Consider the following 25,998-nt stretch of genomic DNA (forward strand, 5'->3'; position numbering starts at 1 on the left):
GGCTGGTGGTTCCTGCTGCTCCTTCCTCCTCAGGAAGAAGGATTCCTTACAGTCCTTCCCTGCTTCCCCACGGGGTCCCTCCCATGGCAGAGAGTCCTCCACCAACCTCTCCTTCATGAGTCCTTCCCACGAGGTCCAGAGCTGCTCCAGCCTGGGCTTCCCACAGAGTCAGGGGCTGCTTCGGGAACAGCCACCTCCCCTGACGCCAGGGTCTTCCACAGCTGCATAATCAGAGTCCACTGGCATCAAATCCACTGGCCACAAAATCCAAGTCCACTGGCCAAGTTCACTCCTCCTGGCGCCTTCAGGGAATGTTCCACCACGTTCCCCCACGAGTGCAGGGGGACAGCTGCCATCCTGCCATGGGCTGCAGGGAGACTTCTGCTTGGTCACCTTCCTCCCCTTCTTCCTCACCAACCACCAGCACCGCTCTCCTACCCCAGCACAGCTCTTCTCCCTCAAGTGCCTCTCTGCTCAGGTGTTATGAGTCCGTTCGTATGTTAATCACTGAGGCGCATCTATTGTCCCTCTAATGGCTCCTTGGCTGGGTTTTGGAATCAGGGGGAGCTTCTCAGCTTCTTAAGAGCCACTCCCGGGGCCCTTCCCCTGCTACCAAAAAACCCACCAAACCACAACACTCTCCTAAACACACCAGGCAAAGAGAGGGGCAGGACATCAAGCCAGTCTAAAAAATCTTATTTTAGCAAATTTAGTGAAAATTTCACTCCTTCTGCAAGCATGCCTGGCCACGCAAATGCACTCCATTCCCCAGGCTGGCTGGCTTCCAGAGCCTGTGGAGTCACAAACTGCTAACAGCAGCACTTTTTATCTCAAAGTGCTTCTTCTCTAAGCTGGCCACATGTGGGCTGCCCTCCACCTCTAGGCACGGTATGGATGCCCATCACAGACCTGCTCTCCTCAGGGCAATCCCACTCCAGCCAGTGAAACCTTGCTCCCCCACACTCTCCCTTTTACCTTCTTAATCACAAAATATTTACCTTCCTACACTGAGAAACTCTATGGCGACCATGACAAAAAAATAAATAAAATAAAAATGACACCCAGGGATTTTGTAGCTCTTTGTTGGGTCAGGAGGCTTGGACTGAGAGATGGTACTGCAGCAGTGAGTGGATGAAGATGTGGTGGTGCCTGCTGCTCCATCTTTCCTGGGTGATGGCAGGAGCAGCCACCTTTGCTTCCTGGTGTCCCAGGCTCCAGCTCTCCTCAGGGGTGTGATGAGGGTCAACGATGTCCAGTGACGTCTGTTGCAGATTGCTGACACCATTAAGCAAATACATTTCAAGGGATGGTTTAAATAATAGATAAATTATGGGGAGGTTTCTGCTTAGCAAGGATCTTTACACTTGAAATACTAGTACTAACTGTGCCTGAAAAAGGGTGGTGTGGATGGGGAAAAATAAATTACACTGTCAGAAGCCGAGCAGAGTAAATGCTGCAACGGCGATGTTTCAAGTTCATTAGCTCTTTACAAAGCCATCCTTATACCAAATCAAACACAAAATATCTCCAGCGAAGGGGTGCAATCCTGCCATCATGGTCCAGGGACCGAAGAGCCTGGTTGTCCCTTGCTGCAGCACAGGTGCCTGGGTGCTGAGCCCCACTTCGGAGAACAACGTCTAACTGCACGTCATGGCTGAGGACATTTCATTGCTTTCTGTCAACACTCTGGCACCGAGCTAGAAAGTGATACGTGCTTCTAGTGATGCGATCCCTGAGATGGCATTTTAAATCAAGGTTCAGTCTGTGGGGAGGCATGAAAGATCCCATGACACCATTTTTATTTCAAGAAGAATAAAGGCATTCATCTCCGCAACATTGGCTAGATTCACTGCCTTATCCCAATAGGGCATCTTCACATAAACATCTGCATTAAACTGCAGTCTGGAATAGTCGTCAGGGGTAGGAAATTCGGGACAGCAACTCAGGAACTAATTTTACTTCTTCACTAAAACTATCCATGTTTTATCACGCTGGAGGAGGGTAGCTGGCAGTTTGTAGTACGGCTTCCAAATAACGGTACCATTTTTCCTCGGACTACAGAGTCATTTTTATCTGAATGCTGGTGGCTGGTATTAATGTTTTCAAGCCCAGTCATGGCCAGGAGTGTGAGAAGAAAAATCAAAAGCAAGCTCCAACCCCTCTTCTCAAGTAATATGGCCAAGCTGTGGAGGGCAAATTGCATTTCAAAGCTTCAAAATGCAGTTTTAGTTCTAAAAGGAGAAAGACTGCACCAAGAAAGCCAAAAGACGGACAGTCATAACAATCTTAATGCCAGTGGAGACAACTGATTTAAATTAAGCCTTTTCTCTCCAGTGAGAGACAGCAGCCTTTGTAAGGCCCACATCTCTGCCATAGTGGAGCTTCTCATGACCGCTAACAGTCATGACCCTCCTGAAACCCATGCAAGCTTTGAAAACATTATTCCCATTTTACAGATGTGGGATTGTGGCTCAGGACTCTGCCCAGGACCTCCCTGATGGCACTCAGCAATCCTGCAGCTGAGCAAGTACTGAAACTCGTGGGAGTCACTTCCATGCCCTACCCAAGTGTCCTCCAGGCTGGATCTCACCCCCTGCCCCTTTGACTGATGAGAGCCCCCAGGTGAATAGTCATGTCCTGGTGAAGACTGGCCCAGATGCCTTGTGTAAGGGCAGAGGAACCAAAAAGCTTCTCTGGCCAGGCTGATTTCATTCTCCAAGCAGCAGAAAATAAAGATAAGAAGAAAAAAATATCTGTAAGAAGGGTAGAAAGCAAAGTTAATGAAGTATATAGGTATGTATACTCACTGCAGTCTATGGTGTACTTAAATAATGTAGCAAGGATTTTAAAAATCCAGTCTTGATCCTTTTATTTTAAAAGTAAGCATCTCTTGTGCATATATATCTGGATGGGATGAGTTAATAATTTGGTGGTATTTTTAGTTCTTTGATTTGTTTATTCATTTTGAAAGTTGCTTCAGAATCAGTGGATCTCACAGCCCAAGAGGACAGGGAAATGCCAAACATTGTTATTGTATCTTTTCTCCTTTTTAGGTTTTGCATTAGTCTGTTTTTTTCCACTTTGGTTTGCATTACTGTTAGTTTGGATCTGGGTGTATGTATCATCACGTTATAAAGATCCCAAGTTGCAAAGCCACAATTCACAGGCCGTTGCTACTTTATAAGCTTACATTTTAAGAACTGCTTTTGAGCGTTTTCATCTCACCTGTTCGCAGACTCAACAATTTTCCTTGTTGTTGGCAGCAGCTGGGGATAAAATCTCCAGGTGAACTGCTTACAATATGACCTGCCCTTTCTCCCCATGGGTCTTCCCTGCTTTCTCTCTGCCTGCCCTTCTCCGAGTTTTCAGTAAAGCATCTCTGTTTCTCCTGGCTCCCTGCAGGTCAGACTGCTGGGGCAAGGGGAGAACTCTGCTCTGTGCAACCACTTCTCCCTCCTCCCAAGCAATGCTACTGGAGGGACACAGAGGTTCAGCATTTCCCACCTGGCACCACAGATGTTTATGTGACATATCCCCTCTCCTTTTGTCCAGAAAGCTGCATTCTTCTCTCTCCAGGCCTGGGGCAACTCCTGAGGAGTAGAAATCCAACCCTGGGGTGTCCATCCGGCAGAAATTGTGCCTTGCTGGAGACAACTACTGTGGATGGCTGCAGCTGCTCAAACCAACTGGGATGGCAGCCACTGGTCCCCATGCGCCAGCCCCACAGCTCAGGTGTCCTCAGGAAGGAGAGAATTAGTCAGGACTTTAATGCTGGATTAGACTGCCCAAAGTTTTCCCTTTTCCTCCTACCACCAGCTCAGCCTGTGGAAGCAGGCAGTCTCTGGCATGGGTTACAGCCTGGGACTGCCCTTTGGGGTGGCCACATCTTCTCCTTGATCTGCAGACTTGCTGCCTCTCTGAGCATCTCAGGGCAGTTGATGCCTGAGGGTGCACACTGGGATGCCCCGAGGGCATGGGAATGGGAGCTCCTTGAGGTTATGACTCACAACCCACCCTCTTCTCCACATTTCAGCCTGGGGCTGAAATGGAGCATTTTGCAAAGGGCTCTTTTCCGCTCTGTGTGTGGAGTGGGTGTTAACTGGCTCCCAAGAACCTGTCTTATTCAAAACCCACCCACCAGATCATGGGTAGAGCCCCCTGTGCACACAAAATGTTCTCCCCTGCATTTTTTTTAGGCATTTCGCTTCTCCACAAATCCTTCGGGATATTCCACCAGCAGACCTTCATGGCCCTTTAGCCCCAAAGAACTGAGCAACACAACACTGTGGCCTTGCTTTCATGCAGCAGAGGAATACACACCGTTCCCCCCTGTGGTCAGACTTGCAACCATTAATGTAACCACTAGGAAACTGGAGTTGACGTGGCTTGGTGAGTGGTATTTGGTAGACTTCCTGGCTGGATTTAGATAACCTGGCAGGCTGCCCTTCCACAGCAGTCATATGGAAAGCTGCGGAGAAGATCTGGCTATTGCGATAATGCCCTCTTTCTGAAAGCCTCTTCAGTGGCTGAATGAGCTCATGTGGGTTCAGGACAAAAATCCCATAGTTGTGCATTGCAGAAATAAGAATCAAAAAAGATCTCATGTATGATTTTTCCGTGGGAACTACAGAGTTGTCTAATCCATTGTGTGCCCAAAGCTGGGAGGTTGTATAAGGGGAAGATCACTTTCCATTTACCCTGTTTCTCATCTTTCCTTGAACATCTGCTGCTGATTGTTGCTAGAGGGAGGTTTGGGGTGAGGAGACACACCAGATCTGACCCGCTGTCTCCACTCTTTCACTTTCTGCTATGTAGTGTTCATTTTTTAACCCCAGTTCACTTTGAACAGCTCAGCAAGGCTCATCTGCCACCCTCCTTGGGAGCTGCTCTGCACCTTCTGAGAATGCCCAGCTGAGAAGTTTCCCTCCTGATAATTCATCAGCATGTCCTGAAGAGCAATTAAAAAGCTTTTATTAGAATATGTCAGGTCTGTCTTGCTGGATTGAACACACCTTGGAGGCATCTGTTTGCTGCATTGTGGGTTACAAACATTTCTGTGTTAAAATGTCAGAGCATGATAACCCTGCTTTGGCTCTCAATTTTATCAAAGGTGCCAGGTCCCGAGGAATAACACTTTGAAAGACCAGATTCCTCCACTGATAATGCACTCAGGGAACCCGTGATGTCCTCTGGGTGCCTGACATTAGCAGAAATAATCCCACTTCTGCAGACTGGAACAAAGTCCCCTCATTATAAGCCTAACAACGAAGCAGCAGAAAGAAACATGAGCTCCATGTTTCACAGGTATAACACTCCTCCTCCCATCAAGTGTTGTGAAGGGTTACCCATGCAAAATGGATATTTGTCCCTGGCTCCTCTCTTAAGCACAGTTCACTACCAGATATTTGCTATGGGTAAAACCAGGCATAGAGGGATTAGCAGCATGGTTGACAAGTCAGGAGGAATTCAACTGTCCAGTCTTTGTGTGGACACAGCCTCAGAAGACAAACCTCTGCCCCTGGAAACTTGCTTTTAATTTGCTGCTCTGCAAGTGCAAACCATTCCATAGGCAAACTACACACAGACTGATGCCTTCCTACTATTCTGCTCAAGGTGTGAGACAGCAGGAGACCAAAAATGATGGTTGTAACACACCAACTAATTGAACTCCATCTGCCTCATCAATGGCTGTGCTCTGTGCACCACCACTCAGCTGCTGGGATAGGAATTTTCTCAAGGGAAGCTGATGCAAAACTCATACTTTGGGAAGCTGGTGGAACTCAAGGAGATCCTGCCAAAATGGCAGGAGGAATCAGTGTTTTTCCCAATAAATATTTTGAAGTGAGCCAAATTCTCCTTTAGTCAGTGTGATTCATCCCCAGTATTTTCTGAGGCACAAATACAGGCTGGGGGAAGAATGGCTGGAGAACAGTCCTGAGGAGAAGGACTTGGGAGTGGTAGTAGATGAGAAGCTCGACGTGAGCCGCCAGTGTGTGCTGGAGCCCAGAGAGCCAAACACATCCTGGGCTGCATCAAAAGAAGTGTGGCCAGCAGGGCTAGGGATGGGATTCTGCCCCTCTGCTCTGCTCTGGTGAGACCCCACCTGGAATACTGTGTACAGTTCTGGGGCCCTCAGCACAAGAAAGACATGGAGCTGTTGGAGAGGGTCCAGAGAAGGGCCACCAAGATGATCAAAGGGCTGGAGCACCTCTGCTTTGAAGACAGGCTGAGAAAGTTGGGGCTGTTCAGCCTAGAAAAGAGAAGGCTCTGGGGAGACCTTATAGCATCTTCCAGTACCTGAAGGGGCTACAGGAAAGCTGGGGAGGGGCTTTTCATCAGAGAAGATAGTGATAGGACAAGGGGTAATGGTTTTAAACTGAGAGAGTGGAGATTTAGGTTAGATATTAGGAAGACATTCTTCACTGTAAGGGTGGTGAGGAACTGGAATGGGTTGCCCAGGGAGGCTGTTGATGCCCCATCCCTGGAGGTTTTTAAGGCCAGGTTGGATGAGGTTTTGTGCAACGTGGTCTAGTGGTACGGTTCCCTGCTCATGGCAGGGGGGTTGGAACTTGATGATCTTTAAGGTCCCTTCCAACCTTAATGATTCTATGATTCTAAGAGTAGATATTAACATTATTTTATTCTTAAAGGTAACACTTTCAAGGTTATTTAAGTACTTTCATCCCTTACACCAAAAACGGAGCTTCATAGGATTTTTATTTTTATATTTTTCCCTGTTACTTGGTGAACAAAAAAATGTCACGGTGCAGGTTTTCAGTGTTTCAGGTGCAGGCATGGTGGAGCATTAAACCTGCGTTCTCATAACACTGCCTTGCCTTTCCTCCACTAGCTCACAGAGCATGTTTCAGAGGTGATGGAACACACACACACATCCCTTTGGACCCAGAGAAGGGGTACCTGCTCCCTGAAGGCACCTTACAGGTCGAGGATGCCCATGGCCATGAACTTTCTTGTGCTTCACCGGGAGTTCACAGAGCTTGTGTAACACCCATGGTCTCCAGGTACCACTTGGCACCACCAGCCAGGCTGAGACAGTGTCCTTCATAAACTTTTTAATCAGTTTGCATGGTAAATCCCATCTGGGACAGGGAAACTGTCTGCTGTAAGGGCTTGGTCAGTTTTAGCACAATGGCAGGAGAGGATGGGGCCAGCTGTGTAGGATGGAAATGTGGAGCCAAGGCCTTAGCAGGGAGAAAGGGGTTTGAGCAGGGAGAGGAGCCTTGGCAGAAGGAAGCAGAGGGGAACTGTGTTGAGACCCCCATGCATCTGTCTGGGACACTAGCAGCTTGCAGACTGTGTGCACAGCTACTTGCTGATTCTGGAAAACACTTATTTACTGCACAACAGCCACCACCTCCCTGTGTGCCACGGTTATTTTTGGCAAGGTTGGGTGGACTGGTATGGAGACGACTGGCTTTGGAATCCTCTGCTGTGCTTTATCAGGCAGGATCCCAGGTATGCAGGATGCAGGAGGAGGGCTGAGGCACAGGCAAGCAAGAGGGAAGCACTGTGAACGTGGCAGCTGGAGCTTTTTAGGGTAAAAGTAGGGGACAAGGACAAAGTGAGAGGTCAGCAAAGCACTGAAGACAGAGTGCTACAGTGCTTGAATATTTCAAGTGGTTGGAATAGCTATTAGCACCTCAGAAATATCAAGGTTTAGTTAATATTATATTTTCCACCTCAACACGAGGAAGAACTTCACTGTGAGGGTTACAGAGCACTGGAACAGGCTCCCCAAAGAGGTTGTGGAGTCTCCTTCTCTGGAGACTTTCAAGACCCGTGCGGACACCTTTCTGAGTGATCTGCCCTAGTTGGTGTGGTTTTGGGGTTTTTATTGTTTGATTTGTTTTTTTGTGTTTTTTTTTTTTTTGTCCTGCCCTGGCAGGGGTGTTGGACTCAATGATCTTCGGAAGTCCCTTCCAACCCCTAATATTCTGTGATCCTGTGATTTTTCCTCTCTTGCTGCCACCTGTGGAGAGGAGGGAGCAGCAGCACTTTGCATGCCTGGCAGAGAGCAAGGGCCTCTTCTCCCACACCAATGCTGCGTGACATCCCCTGAAACCCAGAACCCCCATCTCCCCTCTGCAGAAGACAGGTTATTGGAGCTTTGTGTGCAGTGATCACTCTTCCCCAGCTCGTGCATCCACAGGCACCGGCCAGGACTGGGATGCACTGAGCTGAAAGCACCCAAGGATTCGGGTTGCTGCCCTATTACATTCTCCTGCCGCAAGAAAATTAAACCACTGAGTAAAATTATCCCAATAAGAAACATCGAGGTCTGGAAACGGAGAACACAGAGTGGATTTTTGTTACTATGCCAGTCTGGTACATGCTGATAAACAGTGCAATATGTGTCTTCTGCTGCAGCTTTCACAAATGCAGACTCCTGGGGCAGACTTTCTGCTGGCAGAGGATGTTTCTAAGGAGCTCTTTGGTTGGATCCAGAGAGCAAATGTGTACTCCTCACTGCACCAGAAGGGAAGACAAGGCAAAACATAAGTCCTGACTCATGCCTGCACAGAGCACATACACTTTAGAAACAATTATCCAACATTTTCAGAAGTTATTTGAGCAGGGGAAAAGCAAAGAAGGGCAGAGGGATTTCTCACCAGCTGGGAAAAACGAGACCATAATTGCAAAGACACCATATCCTCTGGCTTCCCCCACTCCAGGTCTTGAGCTCCCAGCATGGAACACACCACTTTGTTGTAGCATGATTTGAACAAAATCAGAGGGAACAGCACAGCCATGTGGAAATGGAAACCCAAGGCTTGTGGGCTCATGAAGGGAAGGTGCTGGCTGCCTCCCTGTGTGCTCACCTGGCATGGAGCAGGGCTCAAACACCCCAAAATTGATGTGACTCTGTCAGGAGCCTCATGCCCCATGAAGTGACCACAGCAAGGAACCAGGGATGGAGCCTCGGGCACCCGCTGGTGCTTTTCCCCAGGCAAGGAAGGAGCCGATTGCAGGCGGCAGGAAGGCTGACTGGGAGGAATAAAAAGGAAGAGCCCCCGACCAGAGGCCACAACTGATGGCCATGCCCAGGGCGTGCGCTCCAGCTGCTTCTAGTCCGGAAACGCCGATGGGAGGCCCAGCAAAGGCGAGCCATGAGGGGAGAAAAGCAGCCTCGGAGCAAGCCTGAGGTCACGACACTTGACCTTTTCATTTCTTTTCCTCTTTGAAACCCGATTACATCTATTTTTAGGCCCATGCTTGGGGAAGGAGGGGGCCAGGGGTGGCCTGACCTTGCTCGATAACAGGGCTTTGCTAGTTTCCCTTCCCTGCGCTTGCCTCTGTTTGCACGTCCCATCAACGGCCCCATGTGCCCAGGGACACTTTGAGTCACTGGGTTTGGTACCAGGGTGTTTTCACCACCCCAAATTCCCTGCAGACCCACACCCTCCTGTCCTCTCAGTGTGTGGAGGAGGTGAAGTACGTGAGGCAGCTGGTTGGTGTGGACAAGAAGCAGCTCTCGGCCGCCAGCAGCTTCCAAGTAGATTCACGCTGGGTGGTGAAGGGAAAGATGAGGTTTGGTGCAAAGGAGTGTGGCCACTGCCAGATGTCTGTTCCCTATTGAGATAACCCCCTGTGCACTGCTGGGGAGTGAGGGGCTGCCAGGAAGGTACCAGAGCAGAGGAGGGACTTGAGGGTGTAAGGGGCAGAACACAGAAATTGTCGATTTAGAAGGTGATTATTGCAAATCAGCTGGGGTTTTTTCATTGAAGATGGGCAAAACCACACTTGCGGAAACAAGGAAAAGGGAGTGAAATAATAATGGGTGGAGGCAGCAAAGCTGGCTCCCAAGCATAATTTTACCATTTAACTTAGCTGAAAGATAAGAAAATAAAAAAACCAAACTGCCCCATAACCTTCCGGCAGACTATTTTGCCAGGCAGACACTGGTTTTCTCCAACCCCAGCTACCTGATAGCCAGGAGCACAAAAGGGGAAAGCTGGGCAGGAGCTGCCAGCATAGGGGTGTCCTCAGGCAGGGCTGCTGGGACCCAAGCATGTCTTACTTCACCCAGTGAGTTTTGTATCCTGCCTTTCCTGCAGCTCTAGCCAAAAGCAAGCTGGGACCAGCACCAGTAGGAATTAGGGGTGGGGGCTCTCCAGTGCTTTGCCCTGGTTTTTACATAGGTGTTTTGAAAAAAAAACAACATGCTGAAGGCCACTTTAATTACTAGCTGGGCAAGGAGAAACTTGGATCCCTGGGAATTGTTTCCTGTGACTGTCAGCACACACCTTTTCAAGAGGATGCAAGATCATGCCCTAAAGAGACCCTTCAAAACCCAAGGAAGTGTTTGCTGACACGGCAGAATCACAGTATTTCTCACTCTCTTTCGTTTTATTTTAAAGCAAAGTTTATCCTGTCCACCCAAGGCCTGACTTGTTTCACATCACCCGTGCAGCAGCACCTCACAAACACATTCAGCAGAAAAAAACCTGAGGCTTTGTATGCTAATATGATATTTATACATTATTTCATATACCCCTAACACACATACACACAGAGCTTTCTGCTTTGGTTTGTTTTGTTTTGTTCCGGTTTTGTCTTTTTTTAAAAGGCCCAGGGTATGGTCAACCAATTCTCTCGGCTGCTTAGCAACAGACAATTGAGAATGCCTATCAATTCTCAGTTTATAATAACCTGAGGCAGAGCTAGATTTTTGTTTTCCCTTGAGCTTTTGTCTTCCCTTCCCTCTATAATAAGTACCAGAAATGTAGGGGCAGCATGTGTCAGAAATCCCCCAGCGGAATATCTTTCATCGCTCTGGCAGGGCTGCTCCTCCGGCAAGACAGAGCTCCAGGTCTCACATACCCTCCTTTCCTTTATCAAAACATTTTAAAGATTCATTCTGCATCAGACCATACCTTGCAGTAGATTTATCTTTAAGATAGGTAAGTTAAAAATAAGCATATTAAATTATGTCTTAAAAAGAAGACCTAGAGAGTTGACCTGGACAGACTGAATGCAACCCTTAGGGTATGAAAAAGCCCTGGATATTTCTGTCTTTGAATATGCTATTAAAAAAAGACAGAATATGATTCATCCTACTGGTAAATGGAGCTATAAGCAGCATGTCCTGAACTGTAACTTAGGGGGCTGGTGCCAAGGAGCCTGGCTGTGCTCCTGGTGGGATGCAGCAGTGGTGGATGAAGGCGCTGGAAGCACGGTGCTTTGTCTGGGGAGCTGCTGCCTTGCATCCAATGAAGGCAGGACGTGGGAATAACGGAGAGGTGGGTATCCAGCCTGTTCCAAGAGATGCCTGGTGGGCAGTGGAGGAGCGTGGCAGGGTCTCTGTGACTAGCTTTACTGCTACAGTGCCCTGTCTCTGAAACCCTTTTGCACTCCACTGGTAGTGGATGCTGCTTGCTGACTACCACTGCTCTTTTCATTTGTGACCCCTCTGTACCAGCATGACTGCACTTCTGGCTATCCCATAGCAAACCTAATAGCACTTCTGCTGTAAGAAGCATTTCCAGGAGATCCATCTGTGGTTTTTACAAGTGGTGAGGAGGAGCCCAGCCACCCTGCATGCCCTGGATCTCCCTAGTAGGGCACCAGCACCCCGGACACTGGTCCACAGCCCTCAGCTTCATCAGGGCTGCAGATTTCCTGCTCACAGGGCCCTCTGCAAAGCAGCTGCCTCCAGCCCTCCTGCTGGCAGCTGCCTGCAGCTGTGCTGTGCTCCCTGCCTGCAGCAGCCTTTGCCCCATCTCCAAGCAGACCTGGAGAGGCAGAGCCTCCAGCTCTCCTGGCTGTGCTCCCCACAGGGGACAAACATTTTGCCCCATGTGCAAGGCCTGGCTCCATGTGAGAGGTTTTGCACCAGGAAGCCCCCTTGCCCCACCGGCAGGTATCTGCTCTCTGCAGGTCCCCATGCTCACCAGGCATGGATGGCCTGTGACCCTCAGCAGCAGCAGGTATAACATCAGATGTAGCATCTGAACTGCAGATGACCAGTGTGACAAGCGCTGTCCCTCACAGCCAGGCTATCTGAAGGGGACCCACAAACAAACCTCTGCAGGGGTGACTGAAAACCCTCTCCTCTTGCTGAGGGCTCCACAAGTCCTGCAGACAGACTCTGATCCATACCTGGTCTCCACCGTATCTGTCAGAAGATGAAGCACTGTTCCTTGACAGAGTTCATGATTTGAATGATGGTCAGAAACTGCTGGCAATGCCTTTGCTTTCTTGATCTTTCTGTGAAGATCCATAGGTCCTTCAGATACTGGTTCCTACTGTTCCTGGAGAGAGATGATGGAGACTGGTAAAGCCAGTAACATGCATGAGCCTCCTCCCACAAGGAGCAAACTGAAGGATCATCAAAACTGTCCCCTTGCAGTAAGAAGGAAGGTGGTGCTACAGAAGGAGGAGTGAGGATCCCCACGGTCCCCAGTGCAGCCTGTGTACTCACAACCCTTCCCTCTGGCTCCAGGGCTGGAAGCTGCCAAATTCCTCTGAGCTGTCAGATCACATAACGCCATCACTCACCTTCAGCTTGCTGGAGGTTTAGCAGAGGATCCAGCTGTTTAACAACCAGGAGATCTGGAAATGAATCATAGGCAGGGTATGCACAGGGAACTGCTTAGATGCCCACTTAACCCAGCGGCTTTCCTCACCTGGAGTGCTAGAAGCATGTGGCTTTGGAAGCAAATAAACACACATATTCACACATGCCTGGAACATAAAGGCACATCTGGAAAATGTGTGTCTGGAAAAGCAATACTTTGGATTCTCCACTTGATCTAAAATTGACATTTTAATCTCAAAATTAATTAGTCACAAGTAAGGCAAGTATATGAAGTATCATTAGCAGGACATTACCATCCCAGGAGATGTTAAGTGCCCCTATACAAAGGGCAGGAGCATTTCTAAAGCTGGAAAGGACAGAGTCTGACCAAGGAGATTAAAAGCTCCTTCTCACTTTAAAAAGATGCACATGGGAGGTGGTGGTGGGGAGGTTGTCATCTTGTGTCATACCAATGTCAGATATGAATCTGGCTTATCAAAGATGGGTCCAGAAATTCCAGAGCTTCTCCCAGTGAATCCGCTTTAGCAAATTAACCAGGAACTACACCACTATTATACCTAGTGGCTCAAGGTTACCCTGGCTGCTGGGGGAGGCTGCACTCTGCCATCTACCTGGCCCTCCTGCCTTCATATCCATGAAGACAGAGGTTGATCAGCTCCCTTCAAGCCTGCAATAGTGTCACCAGTCACTCAGCCTCCAGATCACAAACATCCCACTGGGAAAGGAGCAGGTGCTGGTGTGTAATAGCAGGGCTACCAGGTATGGAGGTACCAGTGAGCAAAATGCCCAGAGCAACCACAAAGGGAAGAGGCTGATGACTAGGACCTTTCTTCAAGAATAATTCTGCAGGAAAGCCTCATCTCCCTATGATGAAAATGCAGAGCCAAGTGACTGCCAAGGTTTCCAACACCAGTGCCTGCCTTCAAAGAGGGAGTTTGTTAGTGTAAAGTTTGTGGTATGTTATTCTCTTCTGAGCCTTCTTACAGTGGGAGGGAAAAGTCACGTTGCTTTTGTGGAAAGTTCAGTAATGATTGTGCTGAAAATTGTACCAGTCTGTCTTCTCCCTATGTACCTCTCCCTGTGCTCTTCCCTCCTATGAGGACTGTAAAATCACAGGAGAAAGCAAGAAAGGAATTTTAATTTTTCCCCCCAAAATCTATGCATTTGACCTGTTCAATGCAGGAAATAAAAAATTAAAAAAATAAATCCAAGACACTTGATGCATTATTTTTTTAACAGATTTCTGGATGCAAAACATCCAAGAGGGAAGGTCCTTTCTAACCCAAATCCTTCTGTGGTTCTGTGTCTACAGAAACACTGAACTCCAGAGCAATCCTTCAGGAATAGGGAAATATTTTAGAACACATCAGCTATGGTGTAAATCAGAAATTGCTTCACTGAAGCCATGCACGTGCTTGTCATCACAAAAGCCACTGCATTATACGCATACACTTCACTTGCAGTAACTGGTGCAATTTTCCATTGGGAACTCACCTCTGGAACAGTTAATATACTTTTAGTTTAGTTACAGCTAGAGTGTGTGTTTAAGGAAATAAACAACAAAAAAGGAAATTAAATACTGGACATACTAAATCCACATAATAAGTTACACTGGTTTGACTACCCTGAATTCAACTCTGGCTCTCCAACTGGTGACAGTTCCCCAGAAACACTCTTCCCATAGGCCTGTAGGCATCTGTGCAACTGTACAGCCGGTGCACAAGGTGGAATAAGCATTTCCCAGAGTGAGGATGTAGCACTGGCAGATCCATAATAAAGCAATTTCTTTGAGGGAAACAGGTTTGCTTTAAAAAGAACCAGCAATAACTACAAAATTCAAATCAGAATAACATCAAACACAATGATGTTACAAAAATTACATAACATCCATGATTTGTGTACTAAACTATTCATTATGCTCACACACATGGTGATATATTAAAATCCTTGTTGACAAAAAGTCCATTCAAAATTAAATGCTGCTTTACTGTCACCACCAGGATATTTCTCATACCAAGTCATGTTTGTAATAAACTTTATTAAATGTGATAAAATATTGCACAGTTCAAACAGAGAAACCCTACGGGGAAATCACGTCCATTTCTGTTAAACTAAGTAGCAGAGCTTTGTCGCTGGCATTAGGAGAACAGCTTTGAGCTTTGCTAGAGATATATTCTAGAAAATCCCTATAGTTCTTAATGAATAATTGAAGACAATATATAACTGAGATGCTTGTTTGCTGCATCCAGAGTTGGATCCTGGAGGACCACTAAATTAATTTTTAATAACATATACTATGGTTAAAGTCAGAGGACACAAAATTTCACACTAAATATGCTCATCGTATAAAGAATAATCCCAAGGTTATAACCCGGGTGGCAGGAGGTTTACAACGATTTATAAAAGAGAAAGGGAAACATTAGGAGAGCTTACAGCTACTCCAATTTGTTTTTCACATATCCTTTGTCCATGCCTCTTCCCTAAAGACATATTTCATGACTTTAGCAGTGCACCGTGACGGTAACACTGAAATTCTCCAGTGCAATTCCTCTTGCTTTCATGGTCATTCCACCCACTCCCTACCCCCAGAAGGCAGAAATTGTGCAGCGTCTGTGCAAGATCCAAAGATCCCATCCATTTCAGTTATTTGTTGTATGTGGTCAGAGAGGAGGTAATTTCTGCTAGTGCCTCATCGTGATGCTGGAAATATTTCACAAATTTGTTATTCAAGAATAATTCAGTAAAATGAGTTGTCTGCAAAATAAATCTGTACAGAACAAAGTAATCATTAGGCAATCCAAGTAATTTTGAGTAATTGCTATCTGCATCTCAGCTTCCATTAATAAGTGTTGCATCAAATATTAACTCCATCCTCAAGAAAGGCAGATTTACCTTCAGAACAAACAAACATAATAAAACAGGGTGACTATGAAGAATGACAAAACAGCACAAACTTTAAACCAAAAAAAGAACAGAGCAGTTACCAAATATCCTGTGCCAGGGACAACTCAGTATTTCTACAGCAACCCTATGGACTACCACTGTGGTGAGCAGCACACTAGCACGTACTTAAATGCAAGTACAGCAGAGTACATTTTGTTACACTATGATGGCACGTGTGGGTTTAAGTCACAGAGTGACAGCCTGTACCCAGAGAAGCTTTTACGTCATCAGGTGTAGAAAGCAGTTTTGGAAACCCTGGTCTGTAATTTCTTAACAAACTCTTTGTCACCATCAGAGCCAATGGTCCACACTCACTTAAGATGGAGAAGCTTTTACCCAACGGCACTGGTGCTTGAGATGGCAAATGGAGAGGAGGGGAGGGAGTAAGACAGAGACATGCTCAGCACCCAATCCCTTCATACTCTCTGCTTCACCATTTTTTAACACAGACATTTAGAATAAGCTGGTCTATCATTTGTACCTACCAAGAATAACCTGATGAAGGAGGATTTTAGGACACACAAACCTAGGCACAAGAGCAGTCCTTTTCTCCAAAAGAAACTTCTAGTGCTGACCAGCTATGCAGATGTACTACACTCACTATACAGTCCTACACAGCTTTACTTGGATGAGAGAATGTATTTTCTCAAGTGATTTTTTTCAAATTGAGACATAAAGTTTCAAGACTTCTAAAAAAGAGCTGAGAAGGTCTGTTAAGACTTGTTGAAGACATCTAAAGATACCTACAAAGGTAGCAAGGTCTCCATGGCTTTCAAAGGGCTGTCACCCTGGTAGTGATATGCTATTACATTTTACCTAGAAATCCCAGCCAGAACCTGCTCTTAAGATCTGCCATTCAGTGTCGGCCATGACAAACTGCATTAGGAAGGAGCAGGGCAAAAAAACAGTGTGCCAAGCAGCAGTAGTGTTAAACTTGGCTATTCCTACTTTTCAGACCAGAGCATAAATTGTAGATGAAATGTGGCTCTTGCCAGAAGATTACAGTTATGGTTACCATACCCAGCAAAGATGGAAAGAATAAAACTGTAGTGAGAAATACATGTATACATACATGTTTTTTTTAAGTCCTGATCTTGCCCAGGGCCTCGGACCTCCATGGCCGTTTGTCCCACCTACTTTTTACCACCTCAAAATCAGGCTAGGGGATCTTAGGCTTCAGCACAGATTTCTGGCTAAAACGATAATGCATGTACATCCTCCAGTTTACAGCACAGCTTGTTTTTCCTCCCAAGTCTGCCATACCAGGACAGCAAAGATCTGAGCAGTGAAAACACATGTGCAGCTATACAGGCTTTTCAATTCTGATTCATTCATTTGATTTTTGGTGGTAATACAGAATGCAAGAGACCCAGCTATTCCAGGCATCATACAAATACTGAGCAAGACAAGATTCCTTATGGCTACAAGCTTTGTAACTGGTTATCACATTGAGATTAACGCTTTGTGACCTTTGGAGAAAGGTCTCACAGGCTCAAAGATTAAACAGACAGGAAAGTGCATCTGATCATGCAATACACCAATGGCCCTGTATTTAAGTATCACCTAGACAGAGGGATTGTCCATTCTGAAGACAGTACCATCATCGCTCAAGAATCTTCCCTTATTTGAAATGGGCAAAACTGCCCCAGAGAATAGGCTCCTAATACCATGATCTGTGACTCTTTCAACACTGCTGCAAAATGAGGCAGCAGTTACAGAAAGGCCATTTCTCACTTTTTGCTTTTGCAGAGGTCTTTTTTACTTCAGTTTGGGTGGGTTTTGGTTTTTTTTTTGTTTTTAAATGAGGAGGGCTCCTCAGGCCACCCCACCAGAGAGGCTGTGGTAATTGGATGTTCTCCCCTGGGGCTGGGTAGGCTGTCCTGATGAAGACAGCACTGACTCACCCTTGGTAACTCTGCTTCTCCAAGCCAACATCACCTTTGCAGATCCCTGCTAGCAGGTGAGCTCCAAATGACATGGATTCTGTAGCTCCGGCTAGAGATCGGTGAGAAAGAGCAAATTAAAGTTAGATGTGGTGCTCTTTGTAAAGTACCTTCTAGTAATTTGAACTAAGTGTGAAATAAGAGGGATTTGCCTTTCCTCTGAAATGTATTTCTTTTTTTGAGCATGGTGTGATTGTGTAGAAGTTACAGCTCTATCTTGATGGACTGTCTGAAATCAATGCAAGCTGAAAAACAGGAGTTCCCCATGCTCTCGGATTATAACACAAGCAGGATTACAAAACTCAGTCTACAACTATGATCCACTGACTCAATGAACTTGAAATATCCCATTAAAGAAAAAAACCAACCCAGAATGAAAGGTTCCCAGGAGCATGACAGACTGATGGGCAAAATAATGTGTGGGTGGGACAGAGCACTATCAAGGAAACACCTTGATCTTGAACTGTGGCCACCAGATCACAGAGCAGTCTTGAGGGAGGACATCAGGTTCTCATCCGATTGCTGCTTTTATAGCAAGTGGTCCCAGGATATCCATTACAGAGAGAGAATGAGAGGATGCACACAGCTACCGTAGGCATTAGCTGACTGCTCAGCTATGCTCCTGTAGCATATGAAAATCAAATAAAAAAGCAGATGATTGAAGAGAAACAAAAATAAAGTGGACTGGTTATCTTAGGCTACATCGAATTACCTTGGGTTCTGCTGGGCAGCTAAGAAGGGATGCCAAAAAGTAAACTAAGAATAAAATTATAACTCTGTTCTTTTTATCTAACCTTGATGTTAAACATGGTTTCATGTTGTCATTGCAGATGCTACATTTTGCACAAACTTTGGCCGCTCTAAATTTTCTGAAATCTTATTCCCTGTTAAAACCCCAGAGAAGATTAGAAGGAGGTTAAGCAGCTCCATTTCAGGCATGTTTGGGGGTTCTGTAGTTAACACAGCGCACAGCAGAGATGGGGCCCATTTAAACCTGTGTTCTTTTGCTAAACACGTTAGAAAAAGCAAAAGACTTAAAAAAAAAAAATTGCTAAAATATGGAGACACACAATAGCCAAAAGCTATGGAAATAGAACATAAGAGAAAAGACACTTTCAGAATGTAAAAGCTGGCAAGAAAATATTACATTCCAGCTCTACTAAATAAAATATCTTCAAAAGCTTTTTTTTGTTTTAAAAACATCACCAAGACCATTATCAATCAGTCTGGCTACTTAGACACAAAGTGCCCCTCTGGAGGATTTAGTAAAAATTAAGTACTAAATTATTCAGCATTTAAGCAATCGTGTAAGGAATACACAGCTGTAAAGGACAAACTGCAAAACCAGGATCATTTTTCTGTTACTTCAGCATATTGTAGTTTAAACAGGGCCTTCTGGTGAGAAACCTAAACATTTTTTCCATGCACAGAGTCAAGATCCCAGCTTTCAATTTCAAATTTTTAAGTAAATCTATTCTATTATTTATATGCACCAGAAAAGCACAATCTCCATCACTGAGATTTTTAAATTAACATTTTTACTGTTTACAGCTGTGTTTTCTCCTTCTCAGCTAGGCTGCTTTTTATTTACTTACCCTTTAAACTGCCCTGCTCTGTTACTAATCTGTATACTGTTAAAGCTTCTAAAGAAATATAAGTCTCATCATTGGACACATTCACTACACACATCCAGTACATGCACATACCCAAGGAATCACAGAGATAACCCTGTTCAAATACTATGTATTCTCAGAAAGCCAGCTTTAAATTAAGAAGTTCTAAAATTTCAGCTTCTTCATAGTTTTTTTCAGCTGTAATGTACACAAACTAGATGAGATTTGTGTATACTAACTTTTGAGTTAGCATCACAAAGATGATCCGAGGGCTGGAGCAGTTCTCTTACTAACACAGGCTGAGAGTTGGAGCTGTTCATCCTGGAGAAGAGAAGGCTCTGGTGAGACCTTATAGTGGCCTTCCAGTACCTGAAGGGGCTACAGGAAAGCTGGGGAGGGGCTTTTTACAAGGACATGTAGTGATAGGACAAGCGGTAATGGCTTCAAACTGGAAGAGGGGAGATTTAAGCCAGACGTTAGGAAGAAATTCCTCACTATGAGGGTGATGAGACACTGGAACAGGTTTCCCAGGGAAGCTGTGGATGCCCCACCCTGGAAGTGTTCAAGGCCAGGTGGGATGTGGCTTTGAGCAACGTGGTCTAGTTGGAGGTGTCCCTGTCCAAGGCAGGAGGATTGGAACTAGGTGATCTTTAAGGTCCCTTCCAAGCCAAACCATTCTATGAATCTATGATTCTGGTAAGTTTTGAATACATCAGCTTTGAAACACAAGCTTTAATCTCTAGATTTTCCCTTTTTTAAAGTATTTCTCAAGATTCATTATCAACATTTTGAATGTCTTATAAAACACGAATACAAGCCTATTAGTCTCTGAGACTGTATCGCAGCAGCTAATAGCCAGAAGAACAATGACAAAATTGGCATAGTTTCACACAATTTCATGCAATTTTCATATGCAGCTCTTATGAATAAATATCACAGATCAAGTTGTTAGAACACAGGCAGGAGCCTGTAACACTAGAATTCATACAGAACTGAAACTGTAAAACATTATGCCGACACCTGACAAAATGGAAATTGCTGTTTGACAATGCGCGCATCTCAAGGTCACAGTATTAAGCAGCATCAAAATAAGTTGCTAAGGTGGTAGATTTTATATTAAGACCCCATCTCTTTGATTCCAGCATAGAATCTAGCATTGAATTTCCTTCTGGCAGCTGCACTAAAATACTAAACCATTCTTAGAGGCTGAATGACACGATCTGGGCATCACGGTTTATTGACTCATGACAGATGACTAGTGCACATTTCAAGTCTTTGATCACTGGTGGAGGTTCTTATCTTTCAAATGTTTGCAGCAAATTTCTAAGCTGGAGGAGAAAGACTCAAACATAAACCAAAAATAATGATTAAAACAGCAAGACATCAACTCCACCTAGTTTAATATTAGGATTTGTTTTTAAAAAAAACACTTTTTGAAACCTTATAGCAAGCATGTTTTTGGTTGTTGGCCACAGAGCAAGCAGGAATTCTGTACCGAATAAAACTAAAGTAGATGTTAATATTACTAAAAACTATTTCCACAATGAGCTGACACCAGACTCTTTTCAACAGAATTTGAGGTGTCCTGAACAGCTTAAAAACAGACAAAAGTTTAAAGTCATTGTCTACTTCCACTCCATCATAAGGCTTTTCGAGTTCTATGCCTTTTTCTTGTCCCTACCTCATTAAAATGTCAGAAAGCAAAATATAATTGTGACAGATTTTAACCCCCACACACCTACCTGAATGGACAATTCTCTATTATTTTTGGGAGTCTTCCAAGATAAGTCAAACTTGTTAAAATAAATGCCTACAACACGTACATTAAATTGTACATGTAATACGGCCTTCCTGTTAAAAATTGTTGGGAGGCCTGTTATGTTTGTAAAGTTAACTTAACCATTCTGCAGTAAAACTGATCTACAGAAAGTGCACTACAACAGAACTCATCAAGACCCAGACCATACCATACTGAATTATGGACCTATATACAACCTTAATTTTTATATTGCTCAACTTCTCAGCAGTTTTAAACATTTTAACATGCATCATCTTCAAAACTCAGGAAAACAAACCCTAAAAAGGCAAGGGCCACCCCCATGGCACTTGGGCTGACCACCTCTGTGGTGGGATAGCAGCAGGACTGGAACTCTTCACCTTACCGCACAGACCCCAGGCTGGAGGTAGCTGTGCCACCCTTTGATGGCTGAAACATTTTACCAGAAGATTTTGGCTGCTTTCCCTTAGAAGGAACAGTGAGAATCTTCAGATCTATCCCAGACTAGAAATGCTCAACAGTTACTATTTTCACTGCTTCCACATTTAAGCTCACTCCCATTCCCTCTTGCCTGCCCTTGCCTACTCCAACCCCTGTTCCAAGTCATGTTCTCCACTGCCCTATTTTATTTGCAGAAGCATCCCATGGTCTTATTTCATAAAGGCTCTTTTCAGCTTGCATGTCCTCCTCCAGCCAGTTCTAGTCCTCTTCTCTACACTACAAAGAGAAGGTCCCTAAGCCTAGTCACTACTTTCTGTGACCCTAGCATCAGTCCTCACAGAAGTGCATCAGGCGCTTGACCAAGTCTACTCACCTTCCCTCAGACTTTGTTTTTCACCCTCCTCTACAGTCAAGCTGGACCGTTGCTTCTTGCCTGAAGACCTGTAAGGGCTCATTCAACGCAGGCAGGAGAACAATTACTACAGCCACCTTTTTTCCTGAAGACACTCTGCTTTCTAAGAGCTGTTACAGGGAACATTGCCGAGCTACAGGTGACAGGACCAGCTCATTCACCTATTACAAGTGGGACACAGACAGTATCATTGCTGCTAGATGGAGCGAGGGGAAGTAATGAGCAATGGAAATTAACTACTTAGAAGAAACTATTGACTTCTCTTCAGAACCTAGAGAGGAATTGCTAGCAAGCTGGCTGAATTAAAGGCCTGAGAAAGCTTCTGTCTCGATGTTTTAAAACAGACATATTTCAGATCACAGTAGGGGATTCGCTTGGCAACATAACAAACAATTTGATGCTGAGCCTTTTAACAAGACAAAACAGAGAACCACAACAATTTCTCTGCTCAATACAAATATAAATACAAGGCAAGTAAGCATATGACAATGCCTTATTTTTTTTTTACCAGTTTTCATAGGTGAATTAAAGTTCAGAAACATTAAACAAGTGGTTCTTTGCAAAAAAATATTTTGCAAAGTAGCAACCCAAATACAAAAGTGCTGACATACATTCACACTTTATTTCTTTTTTTTTTTTTCAAGGAATAAAGTACCACTAAGGATCCACACATTTGCCTTACTGCTCTCAGTGAGAAGTACTTTCTCTTGCAGATAATGCCACAGAGAGATCAATGCTTCCTTCACTTAGATGTCACATTAAACTACTCAGGTTGTAAGTGCTGTGAATGGGATTTGCAATCTGTTAGAGTGTATGTGAAGATGATTGTCTGCATTTATGGAGGGAGTGCCAGAAAACAAAGAGTAACATCTCCTTTAAAGTAATTGCAGACAGTACAACTAGCATATTTTGAAATTCTGAGGCAACAAACATTGGACCAGCATATGAAACTCTTCAGTAGAGACCAAGTTAATGTACTGCTTTCTTCTGGAAAGTAGAAATACTCTGATTTTTTTTCCCTTGTCTTTTTTTTTTTAAATTCAGCAATCGGTAGAAAAATGAAGTGCAATATTGCCACCAGATAACTTATGGACTCAATTTCTGCATTCAATGAATCCCTTAACATAACATGAAATGTCTAGTTTGAGTAGCACACTCTTTATTTAAGATGATTCATCTGGCAATATTCATGTATATTAAAAATACACACGTGCAGTTTCGCAGACTTGCAATTTAATGTATTTTTCATAATTCACTACAAAAATGCAGTTTCAAAACTGCTACCATACATTGGGACTCCTACAGTAGAGTATGGAGAATGTACGGGTGTCTTTCCCAGAACTGGCAATACTGTGCATTGTGCAAATTGTCTAGGATTTCAATCCTTTTTGAGCAGCAGTTAGAACAAAAATTTGTGGGTTGAATACTGATATCAAAATACAGATTTAAATAATTTACTCTTAAAAACATTCATATTCGTAGCCTCTTACAGAAAATAAGCAATTCATCTGATTATCAGATATGTCCTCAGTTTTTCCAGTTCCAAGGTATACACAGGTCTCCATCCTGCAGCACAGAGTAGAAATGGGAAATGCAAAGGTGCATGCCTTGTAGGTACGGCAACGATTCCTCCAGCAGTCGCTTACAACAATCTATCATCTGAGCACTGGAAACGCTGGGTTCCTTATAGAGCCGATCCAAAGAAAATTTCTCAGTGGAAGTATCAATTAGTTCTTTTTCTGTAACCATCATCCTAGCAAACGAAGACAACAAGCAGCAACAAAATAACAACTTAGCATCTCAAAGAAATGCTTGAAATAAGTCTATTTGTAGGTTATATTAAGGTAAACAAAGGTGTCACTTCATGTACAGCTGTGGTACAGCTGAGATTTTTGTGCAGGCTGATACCCATGTCTATCTCAGAGGCCAGACTGAACATGCTCCCATGACTGTGGGCAACAGCATGCATAGAGTCACATTTGAAAGCCTGCACCATGACTTTTTTTGTTTGCCAGATAACAGGGAAAAATACAAAAAATAAAAATCCTATGAGGCTCCATTTCTGGCATAAGGGATGAAAGTACTTAAATAACCTTGAAAGTGTTACCTTTAAGAATAAAATGTTAGTATCTACTCTTAACTAAGACCATTACTCTGCATGTTATCAAAAACAATTGATGACCGGTACAGTCACCTGATGCATGTTAACTATGTTAACAACTTACTAATTGCAAAAGTATATGGATTCAGTTGGACTCGATCTTAAAAGGTCTTTTCCAACCGAAATGATTCTATGAATATTGAATTCATAGCTCACAGATTATTTTTTAGTAGCTTGAGTTTGCCATGTGGTTTGGGCTGAACAGAAAAAAACAAAGTTTGTGCAGAATTAACAGTCCCTGGAACTGTGACTGATCATCTGATGCAGAGACAGGTCAGGTTCAGCAAGCCTTGCTAGCTCAGGCACTGTGCCATATTAACATAGCTGTATTTCTTCCAGAGCCAACTTAGCTACAGAAACAGCACCACTGCTGCCTGACAACGCAGAGCCTGTGCTAAACCGGGCAGGAGCTGCAGAGCAGCAGCACATTTGCAGAGCCACCGGGACATGAACCAGCCCAAGCTAAGCACAGACACAGCTATGAGACTATTTGACTTGTGCGAAAACATGCGTGTAGGGGCTCAACACCACTCTTTCCAGAGCTCAGTAAGGGATCTCTGCGTACTTGCGTGGCACTATATATGCTCTGCTGAGGCACTGCCCAGCTCTGGCAGCCAGGAATGACCTGGACCAGTGAGTTAACCAGGAGCAAGCCTGATCTCTCTAGTGACCATATCCATACCGCCTTTCTGAGCACATTCTCCAATACCTGAGCACCAAGCTCTCCTGCTCTGTGAAACCTCAGGCTCCCTTGAAGGATATAAAATTAGCTGCACAAAGGGAGAACTGCAGGTTCATTTTTAGTCACTTCTACAAGGAGGCTTGCACCTCTATCAATACAAAACTGATACTTTACAAAAGCAAGGGAAGAGGAAGAAGATTCATACTAAATCCTGCATTATTATAAGACTGACATTATCCACACAGATAAGACAATTTTCTAGAGCAGCAGGGTTTTAACTCCTCTGTGTATCAGGTCATACAGAATTCCAGCTATGCTACACTATTTACTGCATGTAAAACATTCATCTGCATGTGCAAAGTAAATCCAGTACATCCCAAAAAATCTTCCTTGATCTCAAGGCCCCTTTAACAACTACAGGAGGCTAAGGAAAATCAGAAGTACAGAATGGGTTCTGTTCAAGGAAGCATTAAAGTGGAAAAGGAATTTTCAGCTCCAATAACAAGTAACAGGAAATAGGACATATCCACAAAAAAAAGTAGAGGTGATAAATACAGAATGACTGTTTCTTATTTCCTACAGCACAAGAACAAGAGAATGACAAATTAAACCACCAACCCGTGGGTCTAAAAGACATGCTCTATACACATCCTATGTACAACTCAACTGTGCAATTTGCTGTTCTGGAATATTTTGAAGTGATAAAGAGTAAATCAGCTCAAAAAACATCTACACAATTAAGAGGGGAAAGAAAGATGATCTATTGAATGCTCTTAACATGAGATACTGTTTCCAGCTCCAAGTGCAGTCAGTCAGAAACTGGAAAGGAATACAGAGTTAAAAAAACCCACCATATTTTTGTCCTATTCATATGGCCTTCTTGTAAGCTAATGGATGATGGGCACAGATCTTCATTATAACCCAGTATAGTTGTTCTTTATTTCATATAAACCAGCAATCCTCCAACACACAACAGAAGAGCTATTAGCTTGGCTCTCACATTCTTACGACGCAGCTGCTTATACTCTTAAGGGGAGCCCCACATCTATCCTGGATTAGTGTCTTTATAATGTGGGGTAGTGTGAGAATTTTTTGGAGAGTGAGTTACCCAGATGCAAGAGTATTTGCTACAACATCCCTCCCAACCTCTACAGAGAGTACTTTCCCAGCTGTCACATATGGATAGCTACACAGAGATTATTTTTGCGATACAACTGTTGAATGGCTCTTAACTTCGAAGCTGTGCTAGGGTTATGGAGAAATTCCAACAAGCCTCCATGTTTTACTGAATTCCATCTCCAAAATACATCCTCTCAAGTAATCAGGTCTTAACACAGCCAAAACCATAAAGCCTTCGGTAAGACTCAGGCCTAAAATAACCTTCACTAAAAAAATCTGGATCTATACATCACATACATGCTCCTGATAGGGTGATATTTCAACAAGTCATTAGAAGCTTTCCAAAGC

The 25,998-nt window shown here is 44.3% G+C and overlaps 1 protein-coding gene across 7 annotated transcripts in view; it reads right to left on the reverse strand.

The window, feature by feature from the left end:
- Positions 1-1,447: 1,447 nt before the first annotated feature.
- Positions 1,448-25,998, reverse strand: part of TCAIM (T cell activation inhibitor, mitochondrial) — a 45,394-nt gene continuing 20,843 nt past the window's right edge. For 6 of the 7 annotated variants that reach the window (XM_051612885.1, XM_051612887.1, XM_051612886.1 and 3 more), the window contains one exon: positions 20,280-23,441. In XM_051612885.1, the coding sequence (XP_051468845.1) occupies positions 23,216-23,441 (226 nt within the window). In that variant the 3' untranslated portion in view covers positions 20,280-23,215. Of the gene's footprint in view, positions 12,273-12,519; positions 12,574-20,279; positions 23,442-25,998 lie in introns of those variants that run through there. The other variant, XM_051612890.1, reaches the window with a different exon arrangement.

This window comes from Apus apus, chromosome 2, assembly GCF_020740795.1.
Source record: "Apus apus isolate bApuApu2 chromosome 2, bApuApu2.pri.cur, whole genome shotgun sequence".
Classification (NCBI taxonomy): Eukaryota; Metazoa; Chordata; class Aves; order Apodiformes; family Apodidae; genus Apus; species Apus apus.